Here is a 25,313-nt window from a genome sequence, read left to right on the forward strand (position 1 = left end):
TCACACCTACAGGGCAATTTAGATTCCACAATTAACCTAACCTGCATGTCTTTGGACTGTGGGAGGAAGCCAGAGAACCTGGAGAAAACCTGCGCAAACACGGGGAGAACATGCAAACTCCACACAATGTGCCAAGGTTATATTTGCATTATGTATTTGTATTTTTTTTTTTGCTGACATTAGATATTTACACAGCTAATAGCCCTATTTGGCATTATGAAAATGAGTTAGCTAGGGCGTTAGCGGACATTAGTTGCCAATTCTCACGAGAGTGTGTTGCTGGTGTCAGAATGTTGTGAAAAATGGGTCCAATATTTACTTTGGTGACTACAGGGCAAAATAATCTGTCATAATCTGTATACACGTTCATTTCTCCCATTGGAGTTAATAGACTCAGGACATGCTGCTCGTCTCTTCAAAGGACGGGGCAGTGGAGAATCCCATGTGACACACATACAGGAAACTGACTCCCTTTGCACATCTCCTTTCTGAACTGTCTCTGGCCAAACTCGAGGCTTCAATACAGCAGTCCACAAACCAATGGGTGACATCATGGTGACTACATCCACTTCTTATATACAGTTTGTGGTGCACGCATGTATGTTGATATGAAATTCAGATTCACTGACATACTGTATGTTTTTTTTTTACTTTCCCACATTGCTGTTGATATGCTATCCAGCACCTCCTACTGTCTATATTGGTTCCCACCATCTCTTGAAAACACACCAAATCATGAGTTCATGTAAGCGTGTGAGCTCATTAGTATGATCCTAATAAGCTGGGCAGAGTTGTTATGAGTAAAACTTAATGACAAAAGGGATTTGCAGTTTATAAGCAGTTTTATTGCTATTTACTGTTGATTAATTTCCTACAATACAAGATAATGATTTCATAATCACTAGAAAAAAAGAGAAAAGATAGACTGATAAAGCACATGATAGGTATTTTTTCCACAGAAGACATGTTGGCATGGTAAAAGCACAGATGTTAATAATACAATCAACTATGGCTGGATTCCATTGAGCTGCACATAGGCTTCAGGGTCCTGGTATCACAAATGAAGGCTCGCTGGGACACTTGAATAGAACAGAACCATCGTTAATGTTACTAGCAACATCTTTGCTTTTCCTACAAGTCAAAATATCTGCTGTGAAAAATGCCTAAGAAGTACAATATAACAGGAAAGAAAAATCAGACCAAAACAAATGATAAAACTGTGAACGTTGTCTCTTCTTATCCGTGTCAGTGTTTGTTGTGGCGTCAGGGCTTAATCCTAGCATGGGCACCCAAACCGAACTTTGTAGTCACGGCACGTGCTAGATTTCTGGTCCATATTGCGGCAAACAAATCCCTGAGTTGGATTGAGGCTGAAAAATGATTCCAAGCAGTTAGTGAATCAGTATGATATTATATAAAGCAGAGGAGATCACATTGAAACCAAACAAGAACTTCTTTTAATGGGGTACATTGATAAAACCACAAATTAGTGTTTATCTGTGATTAAAAAACATGATATAGTTGGTCAAATACAAATTAAATCTCTTTATCCCCATCTCTATTCTCATTTTTTTCTTGATGCCAGGTGCGACTTCTTTTCAGCTTTTAAATATCCAATGAAAATATAAGAAAATAATCATAAGAAATACCAATAAATTGGGTTATTCGCATTTCTTACTCCTCAGACCACAAAGACTCTGTTTTCTCAAACAAAGCTGTTAGCAAAAGAATAAAGTAAGGCTCAGCTAAAACCTTCAGTCATTATGTGCCTATTACCCAGTTTCCTCGTGGGGCTCATTAAAATTTCATCTCATCTAATGTAAATGTGCATCTACAAAGTTTCTATTCACTGTTTAAGCGGTAGCTCCAGGCAGTACAGCTTGATGATTTGGAAAGTTTGGGAAAGAGGTTTTAATGTTGAGTGTGAAGTATTGATTTATTTTTGGGATGTTGGTAGTAAAATTAGCAAACATTTAAAATATTTCCCTAGGAGGCAACTTACATATGGAGGATCTCCCCTGTGGCGATGGCTGGCGTCATTGTATCAGTGGTAACAGCCTGGATGTACAGAGGTGTTGCACAGATTTGTCCTGGGTTTTCTGTCCTCAGGTTACTCAAAAGCTCCCAGTCTCCTGTTCCACTGGGATTGTCCCGGTCATACCACTTGGTCCAGCACACTGCAAGGAGCAATAAAAGAGAGAGAGAGGATGACTGGTGGGGAAACTGCAGAGCCAATGCACCATTCTAAATGAACGCTTATGCACACAAACAATGAAAGAGAAGGGGAAATCCACTTCGCATTATCAGCTTAACACCATATGAATGTGCTCATACAGTACCTCCTCCACCACAGAAAGGGGGATGGCAGCTGAAACGAACGCGATAATCGCTACACATCTTCGTCTTGGTTTGGTCCCCGTTTCTGCAGATGAATCCTGCATATGTGTCACTTCTGAAAAAATAGACACAGAGTGACACTTACTAAAAATAATCTAATGGTCCACTTAAAGAGATCTTCTATATTTAACAATTTTTAAGATACATTGCTTTGGCAGCTGATCAGACTGTTGTCAGGCTATTAAATATGTGTTATCAGTCGCTATAAGCTCCATAGATGTGGGTCAACAGGGGCCTTCTATGCCCGCTAGTAGGTTTTATCATCTATTTACATGATAGATCGCCGAAAGAAGGTATAAAAGAACACAATAACGACCTCTAGTGACCGCAGTACTTATGACAGGAGCAGAAGCGGAAGTCAGGCGCTGTAGTATAGACAGCGTGAAACTCCATATGGGGTGGTTGTCGGGAGCGATGGACGGGACACAAAACAGAGGGTTTTAACCCAGAACGCCAGGGTTTGCATCCCGTGTGAAAACAACAATGTGTAGTTATCTTTGTGCTCACAAGCGTAAGGTTTCGCTTTCACCAGGTCGTCCACCAATCAGAAGGTCGGTGGTTCGAACCCCGGCTGCAAACAACAATGTGTAGTTGTCTTTGTGCTCACAAGCGTAAGGTTTTGCTTTCACCAGGTCGTCCACCAATCAGAAGGTCGGTGGTTCGAACCGCGGCTGCTCCGGGTCACATGTTGATGTGTCCTTGAGCAAGACACCTATCCCCAAATTGCTCCCGAAGGCATAGCCATCGGTGTGTGAATGAGTATTTAGATTAGATCCTGATGGGCAAAGTTGGCACTTTGTATAGCAGCCTCTGCCATCAGTTTATGAATGTGTGTGTGAATGGGTGAATGCTGACATGTAGGGTAAAGAGCTTTGAGTGGTCGGAAGACTAGAAAAGCGCTATATAAATGCAAGTCCATTTACCATTTAATGATTTTAAGCCAAAACATAATGTTTTCCCTTAAACTTAACTAATTGGTTTTGTTGCCTAAATCTAAAGAAACCTTTTTGTTTGTGTTCAAAATGTAATGTTTCATTCAGTTTTCCAACATGTTAGAACGTGTTGCTTTCATGTTTGAATTTTACAACGTAGTAGGCCCCTATTGACCCACATCTATGGTGCTTATGGCGACGGATAACACCTATTTAATGGCCTGTTAACAGTCGAATCAGCTGTGCTGCTATTTCCCAATGCTTATTGGTTAGCAAGTACAATGGCTGATCAATAGACAGAATAGAATGTGGAAATATGTTAGGTCTCACCAGGTACAATGCAACACATTCAGGAGAATGCAATATGAGTCATTGCGTCAAAAACATTCAAATTATTCACACTCATACAGTACTTACTTATAAATCACATCCCCTGTTGCAGCCACACTGAGTCCAGTTAGAGTTTGGGCCTCAATATCTACTGGTTTAGGGCAGATCTTTCCTGGGTTCTCATTGCGAAGATTGTATAGGGCTTCCCAGTCTCCGGTTCCACTGGGGTCATCTCGGTCAAACCAGTCTGTCCAGCATTCTGGAGCAAGGTATTTAAATTGACATAAATTAATTAACAACAAGACATTTTAAATCTCTCTGTAATTGCACGTGATTTGTCCAGGACAGATACAATGTATAAACAAAAGGTGTAATCTGCTTACGAATGTGGGTGGGATAGTAGCAGGGCCATCCTGAATGGAATTTAAAAAAACAAACAATGGGTGTCAGAGCTTTCTTTAGAAAGTGAACCACTGAATGATTTAGTCTTTACTTTGAATGTCAAGATTGGCAATGAAAATAATCTCTAACCTGGCTTCACTGGAAGGAGGCTGGCGAGTTTCTGCTGGTTGCTTTCTGGTAAAGGTAATCGGAGACATGTTATATACTGTGACTGTGTATAATTCTGATTGTAGAGTATTCAGAATTGTACATAATGATCTTGACCATTGCTGATATTGAGATGAACCTACCAATGAACAATCCTGCAACAATGACAACACTTATCTATTAGAGACAATATAAAATAAAAAAGGGTTACAGAATATGGCATACTGTATATACAGAACATGTAAATATATATAGAAAAAAAATTTAACTATAATACAAAGTCATACGTTACCAATTTGATCATGATTGCAGATAACGAGGGACCTTAAAAACTGTAAAGGAAGTTGTTTGCATTTAGGAATATAAATAAATGTGTGCATTATCACAATAAGTTTTCAAGAGGTGCATGAAATAATAATGATTTTAAATACATTTTCATTTACAACATAAATTCACCAAAAATGTCATTTTATGTTTGCATTAATTGTTAAATTAGGTTTATAAATTTTAAAAATTAACTTCAGAAGAGATATTATGTCACCTTTCTCTGCAAAAACAAAAGAGACTCACCCACACGACCTCTCAGTTGAACAGTATGGTTGCGTGAACGTCTATGCGACTTAAAGAGCCTCTCTCCTGTCTTTCCACTTAAATGCAGTTGTGGAAGATATTTAAATACTGACACAGGTAATGAGTCACGCTCACTGGAACAATGTGTTGCAGACCTCACCCAAAGAAATCAATGCCCCATTTAAAAAACTGAACAAGATATGTTAACTGAAAAAACAATGCATGAATGTAGGGTGTACAACTGCACCATTCTTCTGTGGTCATTTTAAACCTTTCATACATATTAGTTTCACATAGACAATGTAGCTTGTTTTTCACAACAGATTCAAATTTCCCAAGTTGTCAAGCAAATTACATGCCTTTTTGTAAGCAAGTTTCACAGTAGGTTAGGTACGAAATCTACTCTCATTACAGTATTGTAGTACTGCATCAATACATGCTTACTGTGGTATTGTACGTATATTTTTCTATTGTTTGTTCTATATGTGGAACACTTTACACATCCAACTTTGTTGGGCTGTATAGAGTATTTTGGGAAAAAAATAAAACATGTTTTTATTTATATTAAGTGTAATTGTGTGTTTTGAATTTTAACATAAAAACATTACGCAAAAAATATTTTACAACATTACATATTCTATTTTACAGGAATAACACTGAACATGGAAAAGGCTTAAGTCTCCTGATAACGAATTCATGCTAGTGTTTTACATTGAGCACATCAGTGTTCAGTTGGTTCTTAGAAATGTCTGTTCATATGATGGTGTGTGTCCTTTGAACACAAAATACCAATTTGAAAAGACAACATTATTTTGAAGACAGAGTTTCATTTTGCAGGAGATTTGTGGAGCTTTGCCTTTTGTGTGTGTTTTTGGATTTAGAGTTCTGAGAATATGAGGTATTCTTTCAGAAAACGTGTGTAAATTATTGGGATGTAAAAGGAAAAAAAAATCTGGACCAGTTTCTAATATCTGGGTACGGCCCTGATGAGAGCTTTGAGAGTAAACCAAAACAGTACCGGCATTAAAACCAAAACAATGATACTAAAAAGCGTTGCATATTTGGGGGAAACTGCAGTCAGGTGATAATTATTTGTGTGTTTATCACTATGAATGACCCCTTTCACATTAAATGTGGTTATTTGATCCATATGTGCATATAAGAATACTGATTAGAGCAGCTTTTTTCTAAAGAAAAAGAAAAATGATACTCATAAAAAACAATATGAACTGACCTACAAACTATTGCATGCAAATACAAGGGTATACATGCATGTAGGTACACAATAGGTTCAAAAACATATCCTGTTTCCAAATTCTCTGATTGCAGCATTTCAGCTTCTTCATTGTAAAAAGAACTGAAAAGCTCAATAGACACAGAATATGTGTTGGGAGGTCAACCAGATCATATCCCCAAACCGGGGAGGGAAAGATAATGAACATTTACAACTGGAGCAGTTACCTTCTTGTCCTTTACTGAACGGTGGGTGACAGCTGAAACTGCACAGCTGCTGCAGCGAGTGCCATAATCCAGACAGAAATTTGGCTGCCTCTTGCAGTTAAAGGCAGCCGTCATGCTATCTCTGCAATTATAAAAGGATGATTCAGGTGCAAGTGGCTGATAGGAATTAGTGCATAGCACCTGTACCAGTTATTTTAGAGTGTTTAGGTGTTGTGGTTATATAAGGTGGATACTTTGTAAGAGAACATCTTTAACGCCTGGGTACATCCCAACTCATTATGTTTAAGAGGTTAAACTTAACTGGTTTTGTAAAGATCTTCCTGATGGGTTCTACTTTCAAACAAAGACCTGTTCGTGGACTGTTCCAGAGTAATTTCCAACCAGTCTGTCTATCTATTTGAACAAGGAGTCCAAACAAGCTGTCATGGTAGGACAATTTGAGAAATAATTGAATTCCTTATATTTTTTAAACTTGCATTCATAGAGTTTTTGGCCACTTGGGTGCAGCGGAACAAGCTATAAACACAACATTGACATGTTATCACCTAACAAAGTTGAGATGGCGACAGGGAACAGCTACTATAACAGCTGTGAGAGTGAAATCCAATATTGCGGTATCGCCAACCCCTAATCTGTTGTACATATAAGAATAATTAGAATAGCTTTAAAAAAAATGCTGCCCTCACAAACCAAATATCGAATGATTGTAGCAGTTGCTGCAAATGTAGTTAACACTAATTTTCTTTCATTAATTTCTTTCATTTCTTTTAATTTTAGGTATGTAAGTGTGTGTTCGCTTATGTTTACATTCAAGGGAACAGGTGTTGGTGTAGGCTCACATCAGGAGCATTTGACTTTGAGGTGTGATTTAGGTCAGAGAGAAGAGAGAGTGTTTGTGAGGACACTAAATCTGTACTGAAAACACAGAGGAGAGGAAGTTATGGGTTGAGAAAGAGAGAAAGAAAACAAAACTATACCTGTGCTTATTAGTGCACGCATTTACTGTATGTTGATATGAAACTCAGATTCACTGACATACAGTATGTTTTTTTTGTTTTTTACATTCCCACATTGCTGTTGAAATGCTATCCAGCACCTCCTACATATCATATCAGTTCCCACCATCTCTTGAAAACACACCGAATCATGAGTTCATGTAAGCATGTGAGCTCATTAGTATGATCCTAATGAGCTGGGTGGAGTTGTTATGAGTAAAACTTAATGACAAAAGGGATTTGCTGTTAATTAGCATTTTTTATTGCTGTTGAGTATTGATAGATTATATATGATACAAGATAATGATTTCATAATCACTAGAAAGAAAAGATAGACTGATGAAGCACATAATAGGCTATTTTTCCCACAGAAAACATGTTGACATGGTAAAAGCACAGGCAATGAACTAGGGCTGAATTCCATTTAGCTGCATATAGGTTTCAAGGTCCTGGTATCACACATATAGGCTCGCTGGGACACACAATATAACAGAGCCATCGGTAATGTTACTAGTAACATCTTTGCTAGTCAAAATATCTGCTGTGAAAAGGGACAATTCCTCCATCTGGCGCAGTAGGAAATAAATTATAACAGGAAAGAAAAATCAGACAATGATTTGAGTGATAAAACTGTGAACGTTGTCTCTTCTTATACGTGTCAGTGTTTGCTGTGGCGTCAGCGCTTACAGAAAGCGCCCTGGCAGCGGAAACGAACTTTATAATCACTACATCTTTTGTTCTTTTGGTCCTGGTTTCTGCAGACGAATCCTGTTGTTGCGTCATTTCTGAAAAAAAGAAACAGAGTGGCACTTAATAAATAATCTAATGGATGCGTCCACCTAAGTGTTTGTATGTTTAGCCATGCTACTGGCATGGCTCTAAGGATGGCAATGTCAGTCTGTCAATCTTTGTGTTGATTGGTCGGTCTACCACTGTGGACCTAAACTAAGTTAGTTAACATCGTAAATATTATATCTGCTTAATATCAGCATGTTCCTATTGTCATTGTTAGCATGATGGCATCCCAATGTTATCAGTTAGATCAAAGCACCAGTGTTCGTAAGTACAGCCTCATAGAGCTAGCATTTGAATGTATTGTGTGTGGTATAAAACACAATGAAAACTTAAGAAAAGATAACTCTTTTAAAACGTATTCACTATTATATGTAAAATATTGTGACTGCCAAATTACTGGACACTCTCTTTATAGAAGAGATGTGTATATTGTACCACCACCTAACCCTAATATTTGGTCTCCTCAAGTATGCAAACACATACAATAACAACATCACTGCAACCCATTCAGTTGAGTACAATATGAATCATTGCATCAAACATATTCAAACTATTCATACTAATTCGGTACTTACTTAAAAAACACTTCCCCTGTTGTAGTCGGACTGAGTCCAGTTAGAGTTTTGACGTCAATTGCTATTGGATTAGAGCAGATCTTTCCTGGGTTCTCTGGGCGAAGATGGGAGAGGATTTCCCAGTCTCCAGTTCCACTGGGGTTATCTCTGTCAAAGTATTGTGTGTAGCATTCTGGACCAGGGACTGTAACTGGAAATATATTAGCAACAAGACATTTTAAATCTTTTTGTAATTGCACATGTTGCGATTTGTCAAATGTAAAACAAAATACAAAGATAGATGAAATGTGAATGTAAAAACAAAAGGTGTAATCTGTTAGCAATGCACATGAATGTGCTCATACTGTACCTTTACAGAAAGCGGCAGGGCAGCGGAAACGAACTTTATAATCACTACATCTTTTGTTCTTTTGGTCCTGGTTTCTGCAGACGAATCCTGTTGTTGCGTCATTTCTGAAAAAAAGAAACAGAGTGGCACTTACTAAATAATCTAATGGATGCGTCCACTTAAGTGTTTGTATGTTTAGCCATGCTACTGGCATGGCTCTAAGGATGGCAATGTCAGTCTGTCAATCTTTGTGTTTATCGGTCGGTCTACCACTTTAGTCCTAAACTAAGTTAGTTAACGTCGTGAATATTATATCTGCTTAATATCAGCATGTTCCTATTGTCATTGTTAGCATGATGGCATCCCAATGTTAGCAGTTAGATCAAAGCACCAGTGCTCGTAAGTACAGCCTCATAGAGCTAGCATTTGAATGTATTGTGTGTGGTATAAAACACAATGAAAACTTAAGAAATGATAACTCTTTTAAAACGTATTCACTATTATATGTAAAATATTGTGACTGCCAAATTTCTGGACACTCTCTTAATAGAAGAGATGTGTATATTGTACCACCACCTAACCCTAATATTTGGTCTCCTCAAGTATGCAAACACATACAATAACAACATCACTGCAACCCATTCAGTTGAGTACAATATGAATCATTGCATCAAACATATTCAAACTATTCATACTAATTCGGTACTTACTTAAAAAACACTTCCCCTGTTGTAGTCGGACTGAGTCCAGTTAGAGTTTTGACGTCAATTGCTATTGGATTAGAGCAGATCTTTCCTGGGTTCTCTGGGCGAAGATGGGAGAGGATTTCCCAGTCTCCAGTTCCACTGGGGTTATCTCTGTCAAAGTATTGTGTGTAGCATTCTGGACCAGGGACTGTAACTGGAAATATATTAGCAACAAGACATTTTAAATCTTTTTGTAATTGCACATGTTGCGATTTGTCAAATGTAAAACAAAATACAAAGATAGATGAAATGTGAATGTAAAAACAAAAGGTGTAATCTGTTAGCAATGCACATGAATGTGCTCATACTGTACCTTTACAGAAAGCTGCAGGGCAGCGGAAACGAACTTTATAATCACTACATCTTTTGTTCCCGGGTTGGTCCTGGTTTCTGCAGACGAATCCTGTTGTTGCGTCATTTCTGAAAAAAAGAAACAGAGTGGCATTTACTAAATAATCTAATGGATGCGTCCACTTAAGTGTTTGCATGTTTAGCCATGCTAGTGGAATGGCTCTAAGGATGGCAATGTCAGTCTGTCAATCTTTAAGTTGGTCAGTCGGTCTACCACTCTGGTCCAGACTGAAATATCTCGAAAAACATTGGATGGGTTACCACTAAATTTTGTTAAGACATTCCTGGTCCCTAGACGTAAATCCTCCTGATTTAGGTCATCCCAGCTGTTTTTTCCTCTAGTGGCACCAACAAGTTAACAGTTGTGGTTTTGATTGTAATGTCTCCACAGCTATTAGATGGATTGCTATTAAATTTGGTTCTGACATTCATGTCCTCCTCAGTGTGAAGTGTAACCAGGTTGGTGATCCCCTAACTTTTAATGTAGCGTCATCATCAAATCAAAAATTTAAATTCAAACACCTGCAAAACTAATGACATTGCCATCCGCCTCAGCTGTACAAATTGTGTTTAGTGCTAATTAGCAGATGTTAGCATGCTAACATTCTAAATTAAGATAGTGAACATCGTAAACATTATATCTGCTTAACATCAGCATGTTCCTATTGTCGTTGTGAGCATGGTAGCATCCCAATGTGAGCAGTTAGCTCAAAGCACCAGTGTTCGTAAGTACAGCCTCATAGAGCTAGCAGTTGTATGTTTTGTGTGTGGTATAAAACAAAATGAATGCATACAAAATATAATTTTGTTAAAACTCATTCACTATAATGTGTAAACTATTGTGACTGCCAAATTACTGGACACTCTCTTAATAGAACAGATATGTATATTGTACCACCACCTAACCCTAATATTTGGTCTCTCCAGCTACACAAACACATACAATAGCAACATCAATGCAACACATTCAGTAGCGTACAATATGAATCATTGCATCAAACATATTAAAATTATTCCTAATCATTCAGTACTTACTTCAAAATTACATTCCCTGCTGCAGCCGGACTGAGTCCAGTTAGAGTTGTGGCCTCAATTGCTACTGGATTAGGGCAGATCTTTCCTGGGTTCTCTGTGCGAAGAGCGGGGAGGATTTCCCAGTCTCCAGTTCCACCGGGGTTATCTCTGTCAAAGGGGCCAGTCCAGCATCCTGGATCAATGTATTTAATTTGAAATGTATTAGCAACAAGACATTTGAAATCTTTTTGTAATTGCACATGTTGCGATTTGTCAAATGTAAAAAAAGATACAAAGATAGATATAATGTGAATGTTAAAACAAAAGGTGTAATCTGCTTAACAATGCACATGAATGTGCTCAGACAGTACCGTCACAGAAATCTTGAGGGCAGCGGAAACGAACTTTATAATCTTGACATAGTCTGTTATTGGGTTGGTCGATGATTCTGCAGACGAATCCTACAGTTGTGTCACTTCTGAAAAAAAAGAAACACAAAGTGGCACTTACTAATCAATCTAATGGAAGCGTCCACTTAAGTCTTTGCATGTTTAGCCATGCTAGTGGCATGGCTCTAAGGATGGCAATGTCAGTCTGTCATCTTTGTATTGGTCGGTCGGTCTACCACTTTGGTCCAGACTGAAATATCTCGAAAAACATTGCATGGGTTGCATGAAATTTTGTTCAGACATTCCTGGTCCCCAGAGGATGAATCCCCCTGATTTAGGTGATCCCAACTGGTTTCCTCTAGCTGCATCATTAAGTTAACGTTTGTGGTTTTGAGTGTAATGTCTCCACAGATATTGGATGGATTGTCATGAAGTTTGGTTCTGACATTCATGTCTTCCTCAGCGTGAAGTGTAACCAGTTTGGTGATCCCCTGACTTTCAATGTAGCGTCATCATCAGGTGAAAATTTAATTTTAAACACCTGCAAAACTAATGACATTACCATCAGCCTCAGCTGTGCAAATTGTGTTTAGTGCGAATTAGCAAATGTTGGCATGCTAACATTCTAAATTAAGATTGTGAACATCGTAAACATTATATATCAAGATCAGCATGTTCCTATTGTCATTGTGAACACGGTAGAATGCAAACGTTAGCAGTTAGCTCAAAGCACCGTTGTTCGTAAGTACAGCCTCATAGAGCTAGCATTTGTATGTATTGTGTTATAAAACAAAATCGATACTTAAAATAAAAGATAATTGTTTTAAAACTCATTCACTGTTTTATGTAAGATATTGTGACTGCCAAATGACTGCACACTCTAAATAGAAGAGATGTGTATATTGTACCACCACCTAACCCTAATGTTTGGTCTCTCCAGGTACACAAACCCAAACAATAGCAACATCAATGCAACACATCCAGTAGAGTACAATATAAGTCATTGCATCAAACGTATTCAAATTATACATACTCATTCAGTACTTACTTATAAATCACATCCCCCGTTGCAGCCGGAGTGAGTCCACCTAGAGTTACTGCCTCAATTGCTATTGGATTAGAGCAGATCTTTCCTGGGTACTCTCTATGAAGGTTGAAGAGGATTTCCCAGTCTCCAGTTCCACCGGGGTTATCTCTGTCAAAGTATTGTGTGTAGCATCCTGGAGCAGGGACTGTAACCGGAAATATATTAGCAACAAGTCATTTTAAATCTTTTTGTAATTGCACATGTTGCGATTTGTATGTAAATGTAAAACAAAATACAAAGATAGATGAAATGTGAATGTAAAAACAAAAGGTGTAATCTGTTAACAATGCACATGAATGTGCTCATACTGTACCTTTACAGTAAGCGGCCGGGCAGCGGAAACGAACTTTATAATCACTACATCTTTTGTTCCCGGTTTGGTCCTGGTTTCTGCAGACGAATCCTACAGTTGTGTCAATTCTGAAAAAAAGAAAAAGAGTGGCACTTACTAAATAATCTAATGGATGCGTCCACTTAGGTGTTTGCATGTTTAGCCATGCTAGTGGCATGGCTCTAAGGATGGCAATGTCAGTCTGTCAATCTTTGTGTTGATCGGTCGGTCTACCGCTTTGGACCTAAACTAAGTTAGTTAACATTGTAAATATTATATCTGCTTAATATCAGCATGTTCCTATTGTCATTGTGAGCATGATAGCATCCCAATGTTAGAAGTAAGATCAAAGCACCAGTGCTCGTAAGGACAGCCTCATAGAGCTAGCATTTGTATGTATTGTGTGTGGTATAAAACACAATGAAAATTTCAGAAAAGATAATTGTTTTAAAACGTATTCACTATTATATGTAAAATATTGTGACTGCCAAATTACTGGACACTTAATAGAAGAGATATGTATATTGTACCACCACCTAACCATAATGTTTGGTCTCTCCAGGTACACAAACACAAACAATAGCAACATCAATGCAACACATCCAGTAGGGTACAATATAAGTCATTGCATCAAACATATTCAAATTATTCATAATCATTCAGTACTTACCTAGAAATCACATCCCCTGCTGCAGCCGGAGTGAGTCCAGCTACAGTTCTGGCCTCAATTGCTACTGGATTAGGGCAGATCTTTCCTGGGTTCTCTGTGCGAAGACTGGACAGGATTTCAAAGTCTCCTTTTCCACCGGGGTTATCTCTGTCAAAGTATTGTGTGTAGCATCCTGGACCAAGGTATTTAATTTGAAATGTATTAGCAACAAAACATTTTATATATTTTTGTTATTGCACATGTTGCGATTTGTCAAATGTCAAAAAAGATACAAAGATAGATGAAATGTGAATGTTAAAACAAAAGGTGTAATCTGCATATCAATGCACATGAATGTGCTCAGACAGTACCGTCACAGAAATCTGCAGGGCAGCGGAAACGAACACGATAATCTTGACATAGTCTGTTATTGGGTTGGTCGATGATTCTGCAGACGAATCCTACAGTTGTGTCACTTCTGAAAAAAAAGAAACACAAAGTGGCACTTACTAATCAATCTAATGGAAGCGTCCACTTAAGTCTTTGCATGTTTAGCCATGCTAGTGGCATGGCTCTAAGGATGGCAATGTCAGTCTGTCATCTTTGTATTGGTCGGTCGGTCTACCACTTTGGTCCAGACTGAAATATCTCGAAAAACATTGCATGGGTTGCATGAAATTTTGTTCAGACATTCCTGGTCCCCAGAGGATGAATCCCCCTGATTTAGGTGATCCCAACTAGTTTCCTCTAGCTGCATCATTAAGTTAACGTTTGTGGTTTTGAGTGTAATGTCTCCACAGATATTGGATGGATTGTCATGAAGTTTGGTTCTGACATTCATGTCTTCCTCAGCGTGAAGTGTAACCAGTTTGGTGATCCCCTGACTTTCAATGTAGCGTCATCATCAGGTGAAAATTTAATTTTAAACACCTGCAAAACTAATGACATTACCATCAGCCTCAGCTGTGCAAATTGTGTTTAGTGCGAATTAGCAAATGTTGGCATGCTAACATTCTAAATTAAGATTGTGAACATCGTAAACATTATATATCAAGATCAGCATGTTCCTATTGTCATTGTGAACACGGTAGAATGCAAACGTTAGCAGTTAGCTCAAAGCACCGTTGTTCGTAAGTACAGCCTCATAGAGCTAGCATTTGTATGTATTGTGTTATAAAACAAAATCGATACTTAAAATAAAAGATAATTGTTTTAAAACTCATTCACTGTTTTATGTAAGATATTGTGACTGCCAAATGACTGCACACTCTAAATAGAAGAGATGTGTATATTGTACCACCACCTAACCCTAATGTTTGGTCTCTCCAGGTACACAAACCCAAACAATAGCAACATCAATGCAACACATCCAGTAGAGTACAATATAAGTCATTGCATCAAACGTATTCAAATTATACATACTCATTCAGTACTTACTTATAAATCACATCCCCCGTTGCAGCCGGAGTGAGTCCACCTAGAGTTACTGCCTCAATTGCTATTGGATTAGAGCAGATCTTTCCTGGGTACTCTCTATGAAGGTTGAAGAGGATTTCCCAGTCTCCAGTTCCACCGGGGTTATCTCTGTCAAAGTATTGTGTGTAGCATCCTGGAGCAGGGACTGTAACCGGAAATATATTAGCAACAAGTCATTTTAAATCTTTTTGTAATTGCACATGTTGCGATTTGTATGTAAATGTAAAACAAAATACAAAGATAGATGAAATGTGAATGTAAAAACAAAAGGTGTAATCTGTTAACAATGCACATGAATGTGCTCATACTGTACCTTTACAGTAAGCGGCCGGGCAGCGGAAACGAACTTTATAATCACTACATCTTTTGTTCCCGGTTTGGTCCTGGTTTCTGCAGACGAATCCTACAGTTGTGTCAATTCTGAAAAAAAGAAAAAGAGTGGCACTTACTAAATAATCTAATGGATGCGTCCACTTAGGTGTTTGCATGTTTAGCCATGCTAGTGGCATGGCTCTAAGGATGGCAATGTCAGTCTGTCATTCTTTGTGTTGATCGGTCGGTCTACCGCTTTGGACCTAAACTAAGTTAGTTAACATTGTAAATATTATATCTGCTTAATATCAGCATGTTCCTATTGTCATTGTGAGCATGATAGCATCCCAATGTTAGAAGTAAGATCAAAGCACCAGTGCTCGTAAGGACAGCCTCATAGAGCTAGCATTTGTATGTATTGTGTGTGGTATAAAACACAATGAAAATTTCAGAAAAGATAATTGTTTTAAAACGTATTCACTATTATATGTAAAATATTGTGACTGCCAAATTACTGGACACTTAATAGAAGAGATATGTATATTGTACCACCACCTAACCATAATGTTTGGTCTCTCCAGGTACACAAACACAAACAATAGCAACATCAATGCAACACATCCAGTAGGGTACAATATAAGTCATTGCATCAAACATATTCAAATTATTCATAATCATTCAGTACTTACCTAGAAATCACATCCCCTGCTGCAGCCGGAGTGAGTCCAGCTACAGTTCTGGCCTCAATTGCTACTGGATTAGGGCAGATCTTTCCTGGGTTCTCTGTGCGAAGACTGGACAGGATTTCAAAGTCTCCTTTTCCACCGGGGTTATCTCTGTCAAAGTATTGTGTGTAGCATCCTGGACCAAGGTATTTAATTTGAAATGTATTAGCAACAAAACATTTTATATATTTTTGTTATTGCACATGTTGCGATTTGTCAAATGTCAAAAAAGATACAAAGATAGATGAAATGTGAATGTTAAAACAAAAGGTGTAATCTGCATATCAATGCACATGAATGTGCTCAGACAGTACCGTCACAGAAATCTGCAGGGCAGCGGAAACGAACACGATAATCTTGACATAGTCTGTTATTGGGTTGGTCGATGATTCTGCAGACGAATCCTACAGTTGTGTCACTTCTGAAAAAAAAGAAACACAAAGTGGCACTTACTAATCAATCTAATGGAAGCGTCCACTTAAGTCTTTGCATGTTTAGCCATGCTAGTGGCATGGCTCTAAGGATGGCAATGTCAGTCTGTCATCTTTGTATTGGTCGGTCGGTCTACCACTTTGGTCCAGACTGAAATATCTCGAAAAACATTGCATGGGTTGCATGAAATTTTGTTCAGACATTCCTGGTCCCCAGAGGATGAATCCCCCTGATTTAGGTGATCCCAACTGGTTTCCTCTAGCTGCATCATTAAGTTAACGTTTGTGGTTTTGAGTGTAATGTCTCCACAGATATTGGATGGATTGTCATGAAGTTTGGTTCTGACATTCATGTCTTCCTCAGCGTGAAGTGTAACCAGTTTGGTGATCCCCTGACTTTCAATGTAGCGTCATCATCAGGTGAAAATTTAATTTTAAACACCTGCGAAACTAATGACATTACCATCAGCCTCAGCTGTACAAATTGTGTTTAGTGCGAATTAGCAAATGTTGGCATGCTAACATTCTAAATTAAGATTGTGAACATCGTAAACATTATATATCAAGATCAGCATGTTCCTATTGTCATTGTGAACACGGTAGAATGCAAACATTAGCAGTTAGCTCAAAGCACCGTTGTTCGTAAGTACAGCCTCATAGAGCTAGCATTTGTATGTATTGTGTTATAAAACAAAATCGATACTTAAAATAAAAGATAATTGTTTTAAAACTCATTCACTGTTTTATGTAAGATATTGTGACTGCCAAATGACTGCACACTCTGAATAGAAGAGATGTGTATATTGTACCACCACCTAACCCTAATGTTTGGTCTCTCCAGGTACACAAACCCAAACAATAGCAACATCAATGCAACACATCCAGTAGAGTACAATATAAGTCATTGCATCAAACGTATTCAAATTATACATACTCATTCAGTACTTACTTATAAATCACATCCCCCGTTGCAGCCGGAGTGAGTCCACCTAGAGTTACTGCCTCAATTGCTATTGGATTAGAGCAGATCTTTCCTGGGTACTCTCTATGAAGGTTGAAGAGGATTTCCCAGTCTCCAGTTCCACCGGGGTTATCTCTGTCAAAGTATTGTGTGTAGCATCCTGGAGCAGGGACTGTAACCGGAAATATATTAGCAACAAGTCATTTTAAATCTTTTTGTAATTGCACATGTTGCGATTTGTATGTAAATGTAAAACAAAATACAAAGATAGATGAAATGTGAATGTAAAAACAAAAGGTGTAATCTGTTAACAATGCACATGAATGTGCTCATACTGTACCTTTACAGTAAGCGGCCGGGCAGCGGAAACGAACTTTATAATCACTACATCTTTTGTTCCCGGTTTGGTCCTGGTTTCTGCAGACGAATCCTACAGTTGTGTCAATTCTGAAAAAAAGAAAAAGAGTGGCACTTACTAAATAATCTAATAGATGCGTCCACTTAGGTGTTTGCATGTTTAGCCATGCTAGTGGCATGGCTCTAAGGATGGCAATGTCAGTCTGTCAATCTTTGTGTTGATCGGTCGGTCTACCGCTTTGGACCTAAACTAAGTTAGTTAACATTGTAAATATTATATCTGCTTAATATCAGCATGTTCCTATTGTCATTGTGAGCATGATGGCATCCCAATGTTAGAAGTAAGATCAAAGCACCAGTGCTCGTAAGGACAGCCTCATAGAGCTAGCATTTGTATGTATTGTGTGTGGTATAAAACACAATGAAAATTTCAGAAAAGATAATTGTTTTAAAACGTATTCACTATTATATGTAAAATATTGTGACTGCCAAATTACTGGACACTTAATAGAAGAGATATGTATATTGTACCACCACCTAACCATAATGTTTGGTCTCTCCAGGTACACAAACACAAACAATAGCAACATCAATGCAACACATCCAGTAGGGTACAATATAAGTCATTGCATCAAACATATTCAAATTATTCATAATCATTCAGTACTTACCTAGAAATCACATCCCCTGCTGCAGCCGGAGTGAGTCCAGCTACAGTTCTGGCCTCAATTGCTACTGGATTAGGGCAGATCTTTCCTGGGTTCTCTGTGCGAAGACTGGACAGGATTTCAAAGTCTCCTTTTCCACCGGGGTTATCTCTGTCAAAGTATTGTGTGTAGCATCCTGGACCAAGGTATTTCATTTGAAATGTATTAGCAACAAAACATTTTATATATTTTTGTTATTGCACATGTTGCGATTTGTCAAATGTCAAAAAAGATACAAAGATAGATGAAATGTGAATGTTAAAACAAAAGGTGTAATCTGCATATCAATGCACATGAATGTGCTCAGACAGTACCGTCACAGAAATCTGCAGGGCAGCGGAAACGAACACGATAATCTTGACATCTTCTGTGCGGTGGTTGGTCCTGGTTTCTGCAGACGAATCCTGAAGTTGGGTCACTTCTGAAAAAAAGAAACACAAAGTGGCACTTACTAAATAATCGAATGGATGGCAATGTCAGTTTGTCAATCTTTGTGTTGATCGGTCGGTCTACGTCTTCGATCCAGACTAAAATATCTCCATCTACATTGCATGGGTTGCCATGAAAATATTTATAGAAATTCCTAGTCTTCCTGTAATGACTCCACAGATATTAGATGGATTGTCATGAAATGTTTTTCTGACATTCATGTCCTCCTCAGCGGGAAGTGTAGCCAGTTTGGTGATTCCCTGACTTTTAATGTAGCATCATCATCAGGTGGAAATTTAATTTCAAACACCTGCAAAACTAATGACATTACCATCAGCCTCAGCTGTACCAATTGTGTTTAGTGTTAATCAGCAAATGTTAGCATGCTAATATTCTAAACTAAGATAGTGAACATTGTAAATATTATATCTGCTTAACATCAGCATGTTCCTATTGTCATTGTGAGCATGGTAGCATGCCAACTTTAGCAGTTAGCTCAAAGCACCGTTGTTAGTAAGTACAGCCTCATAGAGCTAGCATTTATATGTTTTGTGGTATAAAACACAATGAATACTTAAAAAATTATAGTTTTTTTAAACTTATTCACTATAATATGTTAAATATTGGGACTGCCAAATGACTGGACACTCTAGATAAAATAAATATGTATATTGTACCACCACCTAACCCTAATGTTTGGTCTCCCCAGGTAAACAAACAAATACAATAGCAACATCAATGCAACACATTCAGTAGAGTACATTATGAATCATTGCATCAAACATATTCAAATTATTCATACTCATTCAGTACTTACTGAAAAATCACATTCCCTGTTGCAGCCGGACTGAGTCCAGTTAGAGTTGTGACCTCAATTCCCACTGGATTAGAGCATATCTGTCCTGGGTACTCTCTATGAAGATTGTAGAGGGTTTCCCAGTCTCCTGTTCCACTGGGGTTATCTCTGTCAAAGTATTGTGTGTAGCATCCTGGAACAAAGCATTTAATTTGAAAGTTATTAGCAACATTTGAAATTGTTTTGTAATTGCACATATTGCGATTTGTCAAATGTCAAAAAAGATACAATGATAGATGAAATGTGAATGTAAAAGCAAATGGTGTAATCTGCTTAACAGTGCATTTATACTGTATGTGCTCATTCTGTACCTTTACAGAAACTGGCAGGGCAGCGGAAACGAACTTTATAATCACTACATCTTTTGTTCCTGCGTTGATCCCGGTTTCTGCAGACGAATCCTACAGATGTGTCAGTTCTGAAAAAAAAAACACAGAGTGGCACTTACTAAAAAATAATCTAATGGATGCGTCCACTTAACCCTCTGTGACCGACAATGACCAGTTTTTGTCTTTTTATTGGTGGGTACAGGGGATCTTTAGGGGGCGATAGCAGGTCAACAGTAGATGTCACATAGAAGTGGTTTACATCATCTGAAAGCTGGGAACCTGAAGATAAATTTGAGATGGGGCTCGGCACTGTGTGTCAAGTTCTTCTAGTCATAAATCAGAAATAAACAAGAATTATTTCAATAATTAATAATTTCAAATTAATTATAAAAGTTTACAAGAGTTTAGAACATTATGATCGAAGTATGTGATGACCACTCCAATGCTTTATTTTGTCTCATAAGTTGTTGCAGCAATTGTGGGGTTGATACCATCTGTTACACAGATTTGTTGCTAAATTTAACCATTTTTTTTACCACTCGAGAATTGATCAAAATAATTCCTCCAAAATACCACATTTAGACACCAAGACCTTGAGGAACACCATAGAAATAGCGTAGTGATAGCCAATTTATGTAATTCCGAGACTGTTTAGGGACCCCGGTTTGCAGAAATATTCAAACACACCATTTTAGAATAGGCAGAAATAACACATTTATACTGCATGCAAAAACTGTATGGTATTGTGCCAAACTGCATGTGATTGTCATAATGTGGGCATGTCTGTAAAGGGTAGATTTAGCAACATCAATGCAACACATTCAGTAGAGTACAATATGAATCATTGCATCAAACTCAAATTATTCCTACTCATTCAGTACTTACTTATGAATCACATCCCCTGCTCTAGCCGCACTGAGTCCAGCTACAGTTCTGGCCTCAATTCCTAGTGGATTAGAGCAGATCTTTCCTGGGTACTTTTGGCGAAGTTTGGCAAGGATTTCAAAGTCTCCTACTCCACCGGGGTTATCTCTGTCGAAGTATTGTGTGTAGCATCCTGGATCAAGGTATATAATTTGAAATTTATGAGCAACATGACATATGAACTCTTTTTGTAATTGTACATGTTGTGATTTGTCAAAAAAGATACAAAGATAGTTGAAATGTGAATGTAAAAACAAAAGGTGTAATATGCTTAACAATGCACATGAATGTGCTCATACTGTACCTTTACAGAAAGCGGCAGGGCAGCGGAAACGAACGCGATAATCACTACATTTTTTGTTTCCGGGTTGGTCCTTGTTTCTGCAGATGAATCCTGCAGTTGTGTCACTTCTGAAAAAAAGAAACACAAAGTGGCACTTACTAAATAATCTAATGGATGCGTCCACTTAAGTGGTTGCATTTTTTAGCCATGTGAGTGGCATGGCTCTAAGGATGGCAATGTCAGTTTGTCAATCTTTGTGTTGATCGGCTGGTCTACCACTTTGGTCTTTTCTCTTTTCCTCTAGTGACACCAGCAAGTTAACAGTTGTGGTTTTGAGTGTAATGTCTCCACAGCTATTGGATGGATTGTCATGAAATTTGGTTCTGACATTCATGTCCTCCTCAGCGTGAAGTGTAACCAGTTTGGTGATCCCCTGACTTTTAATGTAGTGTCATCATCAGGTCCAAATTTAAATTCAAACACCTGCAAAACTAATGACATTACCATCAGCCTCAGCTGTACCAATTGTGTTTAATGCTAATTAACAAATGTTAGCATGCTAATATTCTAAACTAAGATAATGAACATCGTAAATATTATATCCTATTGTCATCGTGAGCATGATAGCATCCCAATGTTAGCAGGTAGCTCAAAGCATCAGTGTTCGTAAGTACAGCCTCACAGAGCCAGCAGTTGTATGTTTTGTGTGGTAAATATCAAAATGAATACTTAACAAAAGATAATTGTTTTAAACCTTATTCACTATTATATGTAAAATATTGTGACCGCCAAATTACTGGACACTCTTTTAATAGAAGAGATGTGTATATTGTACCACAACCTAACCCTAATATTTGGTCTCCTCAGGTACGCAAACACATACAATAACAACATCAATGCAACATATTCAGTAGAGTACAATATGAATCATTGCCTCAAACGTATTCAAATTATTCATACTCATTCAGTACTTACTGAAAAATCACATTCCCTGCTGCAGCCGGACTGAGTCCAGTTAGAGTTCTGGCCTCAATTCCCACTGGATTAGAGCAGATCTTTCCTGGGTACTCTCTATGAAGATTGTAAAGGTCTTCCCAGTCTCCTTTTCCACTGGGGTTATCTCTGTCACTCCATGGTGTCCAACATCCTACACCAAGGTATTTAATTTGAAATGAATTTGCAACAACATTTGAAATCTTTTTGTAATTGCATATTTGTCAAATGTCAAAAAAGATACAAAGATAGATAAAATGTGATTGTAAAAACAAAAGGTGTAATCTGTTTAACAATGCAGATGAATGTGCTCATACTGTACCTTGACAGAAAGCCACAGGGCAGCGGAAACGAACGCGATAATCTTGACATCTTCTGAACTTGGTTTGGTCCTTGTTTCTGCAGATGAATCCTACTTTTGTGTCTTTTCTAAAAAAAAAAAGAAACAGAGTGGCACTTACTAAAAATAATCTAAGGGATGCGTCCACTTAAATGTTTGCCTTTTTAGCCATGTGAGTGGCATGGCTCTAAGGATGGCAATGTCAGTCTGTCAATCTTTGTGTTGGTCTGTCGGTCTACCACTTTGGTCCAGAGTGACATATCCCCGAAAACATTGGATTGGTTGCCATGAAATTTTGTACAGACATTCCTTCTCCCCAGAGGATGAATCCCCCTGAGTTAGGTCATCCCACCTGGCATTTCTTCTTGCGCCACCAGCAAGTTGACATTTGTGGTTTTGAGTGTAATGTCTCCACAGTTATTGGATGGATTGTCATGAAATTTGGTGCAGACATTCATGTCTTCCTTAAGGTTAAGTGTAACCACTTTGGTGATCCCCTGACTTTCAATCAAGCATTATCATCAGGTCAAAATTTAAATTTTAAACACCTGCAAAACCAATGACATTACCGTCCGCCTCAGCTGTACCAATTGTGTTTAGTGCCAATTAGCAGATAACATTATATATCAGTAATATCAGCATGTTTCTATTGTCATTGTGCCGTTGTTCATAAGTACAGCCTCATAGAGCTAGCATTTGTATGTTTTGTGTGTGGTATAAAACACATCAAATAATAAAAAAAGACAATTGTTTCAAAATATATTCAATATTATACATACAATATTCTGACAGTTAAATGACTGGACACTCATTGGTACCAAATACATGTCTGATCAATAACAGAACAGAATGGGAAAATGGAAACACTGGAAATATTTTTGTTCCAAAGACGGTATTTAAGAAATGGACACTTTGTTTGTTTCAACCAGAAGCGACACAAGAGGGTGGAGCTAAGTACAACTGAACACTTTCATGAACTGAAAACACACTGTGAAAGGGTTAAAGTTGTAAGACGAAAACTCCCAGACTGGAAAACGCCGTGGTCGCGACCTGTCAATCAAAAGGTAGCCACGCCCTAAAGCATACCCTGCTTTATCGTCTATTTGACTCTAAATGGGACCATAATTTACTAAATGAACATCATGCTGTATTGAAGAAGAGTTGAAACTAGCGATTGAGACCATAAACTCATGTTTACAGTGTTTACTGAGGTAATAAATCAAGTGAGAAGTAGGCTCATTTTCTCATAGACTTCTATACAATCAGGCTTCTTTTTGTAACCAGAGGAGTCTCCCCCTGCTGGCTATTAGAAAGAATGTAAGTTTAAGGCACTTCAGCATTGGCTTCACTTTAGTCTCACCAGGTACACAAACACATACAGTAGCAACATCAGTGCAACACCTTCAGTAGAATACAATAAGAATAATTGCATCAAACACACTAAACTTATTCATACTCATTCAGGACTTACTTAAAAAACACTTCTCCTGTCATATGTGCACAGAGTCGATATCGAGTTGTGACCTCAATTTCTAGTGGATTCGAGCAGATCTGTCCTGGGTACACTCTATGAAGATTGGCGAGGGTTTCAAAGTCTCCAGATCCACCGGGGTTATCTCCGTTAAACCATCTTGTCCAGCATTCTGGATCAAGGTATTTAAATGAGATAAATTAGCAACAAGACATATGAATTATTTCTTCAGTTGCACATGTTGTCATTTGTCAATTATCAAAAAAGATACAAAGACAGATGCAATGTAAATGTAAAAACAAAAGCTATAATATGCTTAACACAGCTGTTAAGGTGTTAAGCTGAGTAATTATGTTTTCTCAACTGCATGCAACAATCAGACTTGCAAACACTGGATTTACACATTTTTCTTGAATATTATCAGACTTCAGTGAATGGTCTTACGGTATCCCGGAGCTGGTTGCTGGGTGCTTTCTGTTAAAGTAAATCAGAAAAATGTTATATATTGTAACTGTGTATATTATAGTATACTGATATATTACTGATAGAGTAGTCAAAATTGTAAATGTGATCCAACAGTTTTTGAGATGAACCTACCAGAAATCAATCCTGCAATAATGGCAACACTTAACTATTAGAGGAAATAGAAAATGAAAAAAAGTTACAATCACAGAAAATAACAAACTGCAAATACAGTACTTGTAAATCTATATAGAAACAAATTGACATATAATACAAAGTAATACATTACCAGTTTGATCATGATTGCAGATACTGAGGGACCTTTAGAATTGTGGGGAAAGTTAGAACATTTATTGAGATGTACAAAATTGCAATTATTCAATATTTATTTATACATACAGAATACTGGATTTTCATTTAAAACATACATTCACAAAAAAATGACACATCATAATGACATGAATTGTTAAATAAGAGTATCTATTATTACATTATGTTACCTTTCTGTGCAAAAAACAAAAGAGACTCACCCACAGGACCTCTCAGTTGAGCAGTATGGTACCCAGTAAGAACCTCTGAGTGGCTTAATGAGCCTCTCTCCTGTCACTCTACTTAAATCACTCTCACCGGAAGCATGTGTTGTTGTCCTCACCCAAAGAAAATATTTGCTCCATTAAAAAAAAAACTGAACAGCATATGTTAACACATTAGTTCCCAAACTTTTTCACATCAAGGACCCGTAAATCGACACAAATTAG

The 25,313-nt window shown here is 37.8% G+C and overlaps 2 protein-coding genes across 3 annotated transcripts; both read right to left on the reverse strand.

The window, feature by feature from the left end:
* Positions 1-854: 854 nt before the first annotated feature.
* On the reverse strand, positions 855-6,353 carry LOC141756607 (uncharacterized). Its single transcript, XM_074616468.1, has 7 exons — positions 6,240-6,353; positions 4,352-4,385; positions 4,191-4,235; positions 3,747-3,918; positions 2,340-2,452; positions 2,003-2,177; positions 855-1,370 (listed from the first exon to the last, which is right to left on the reverse strand). The coding sequence occupies exons 1-7, from the start codon at positions 6,351-6,353 to the stop codon at positions 1,277-1,279; spliced, it is 747 nt and encodes a 248-aa protein (XP_074472569.1). The 3' UTR covers positions 855-1,276.
* Positions 6,354-7,352: 999 nt separating this feature from the next.
* LOC141756361 (uncharacterized) lies at positions 7,353-25,014 on the reverse strand. 2 transcript variants are annotated; one of them, XM_074616028.1, is made up of 29 exons: positions 24,845-25,014; positions 24,691-24,724; positions 24,538-24,567; positions 24,094-24,265; positions 22,605-22,711; positions 22,265-22,436; positions 21,311-21,417; positions 20,968-21,139; positions 20,065-20,171; positions 19,715-19,886; positions 18,783-18,889; positions 18,433-18,604; positions 17,745-17,851; positions 17,393-17,576; positions 16,327-16,433; positions 15,977-16,148; positions 15,289-15,395; positions 14,937-15,120; positions 13,871-13,977; positions 13,521-13,692; positions 12,833-12,939; positions 12,481-12,664; positions 11,415-11,521; positions 11,065-11,236; positions 9,992-10,098; positions 9,643-9,826; positions 8,954-9,057; positions 8,605-8,794; positions 7,353-8,019 (listed from the first exon to the last, which is right to left on the reverse strand). In XM_074616028.1, the coding sequence occupies exons 1-29, from the start codon at positions 24,854-24,856 to the stop codon at positions 7,911-7,913; spliced, it is 3,768 nt and encodes a 1,255-aa protein (XP_074472129.1). In that variant the 5' UTR covers positions 24,857-25,014; the 3' UTR covers positions 7,353-7,910. The 2 variants fall into 2 exon arrangements, with proteins under 2 accessions (XP_074472129.1, XP_074472131.1); XM_074616030.1 differs by having other exon boundaries at positions 7,354-8,019; positions 8,605-8,788; positions 24,845-25,013.
* Positions 25,015-25,313: the final 299 nt, after the last annotated feature.

The sequence above is a fragment of the Sebastes fasciatus genome, chromosome 18, assembly GCF_043250625.1.
Source record: "Sebastes fasciatus isolate fSebFas1 chromosome 18, fSebFas1.pri, whole genome shotgun sequence".
NCBI lineage: Eukaryota > Metazoa > Chordata > Actinopteri > Perciformes > Sebastidae > Sebastes > Sebastes fasciatus.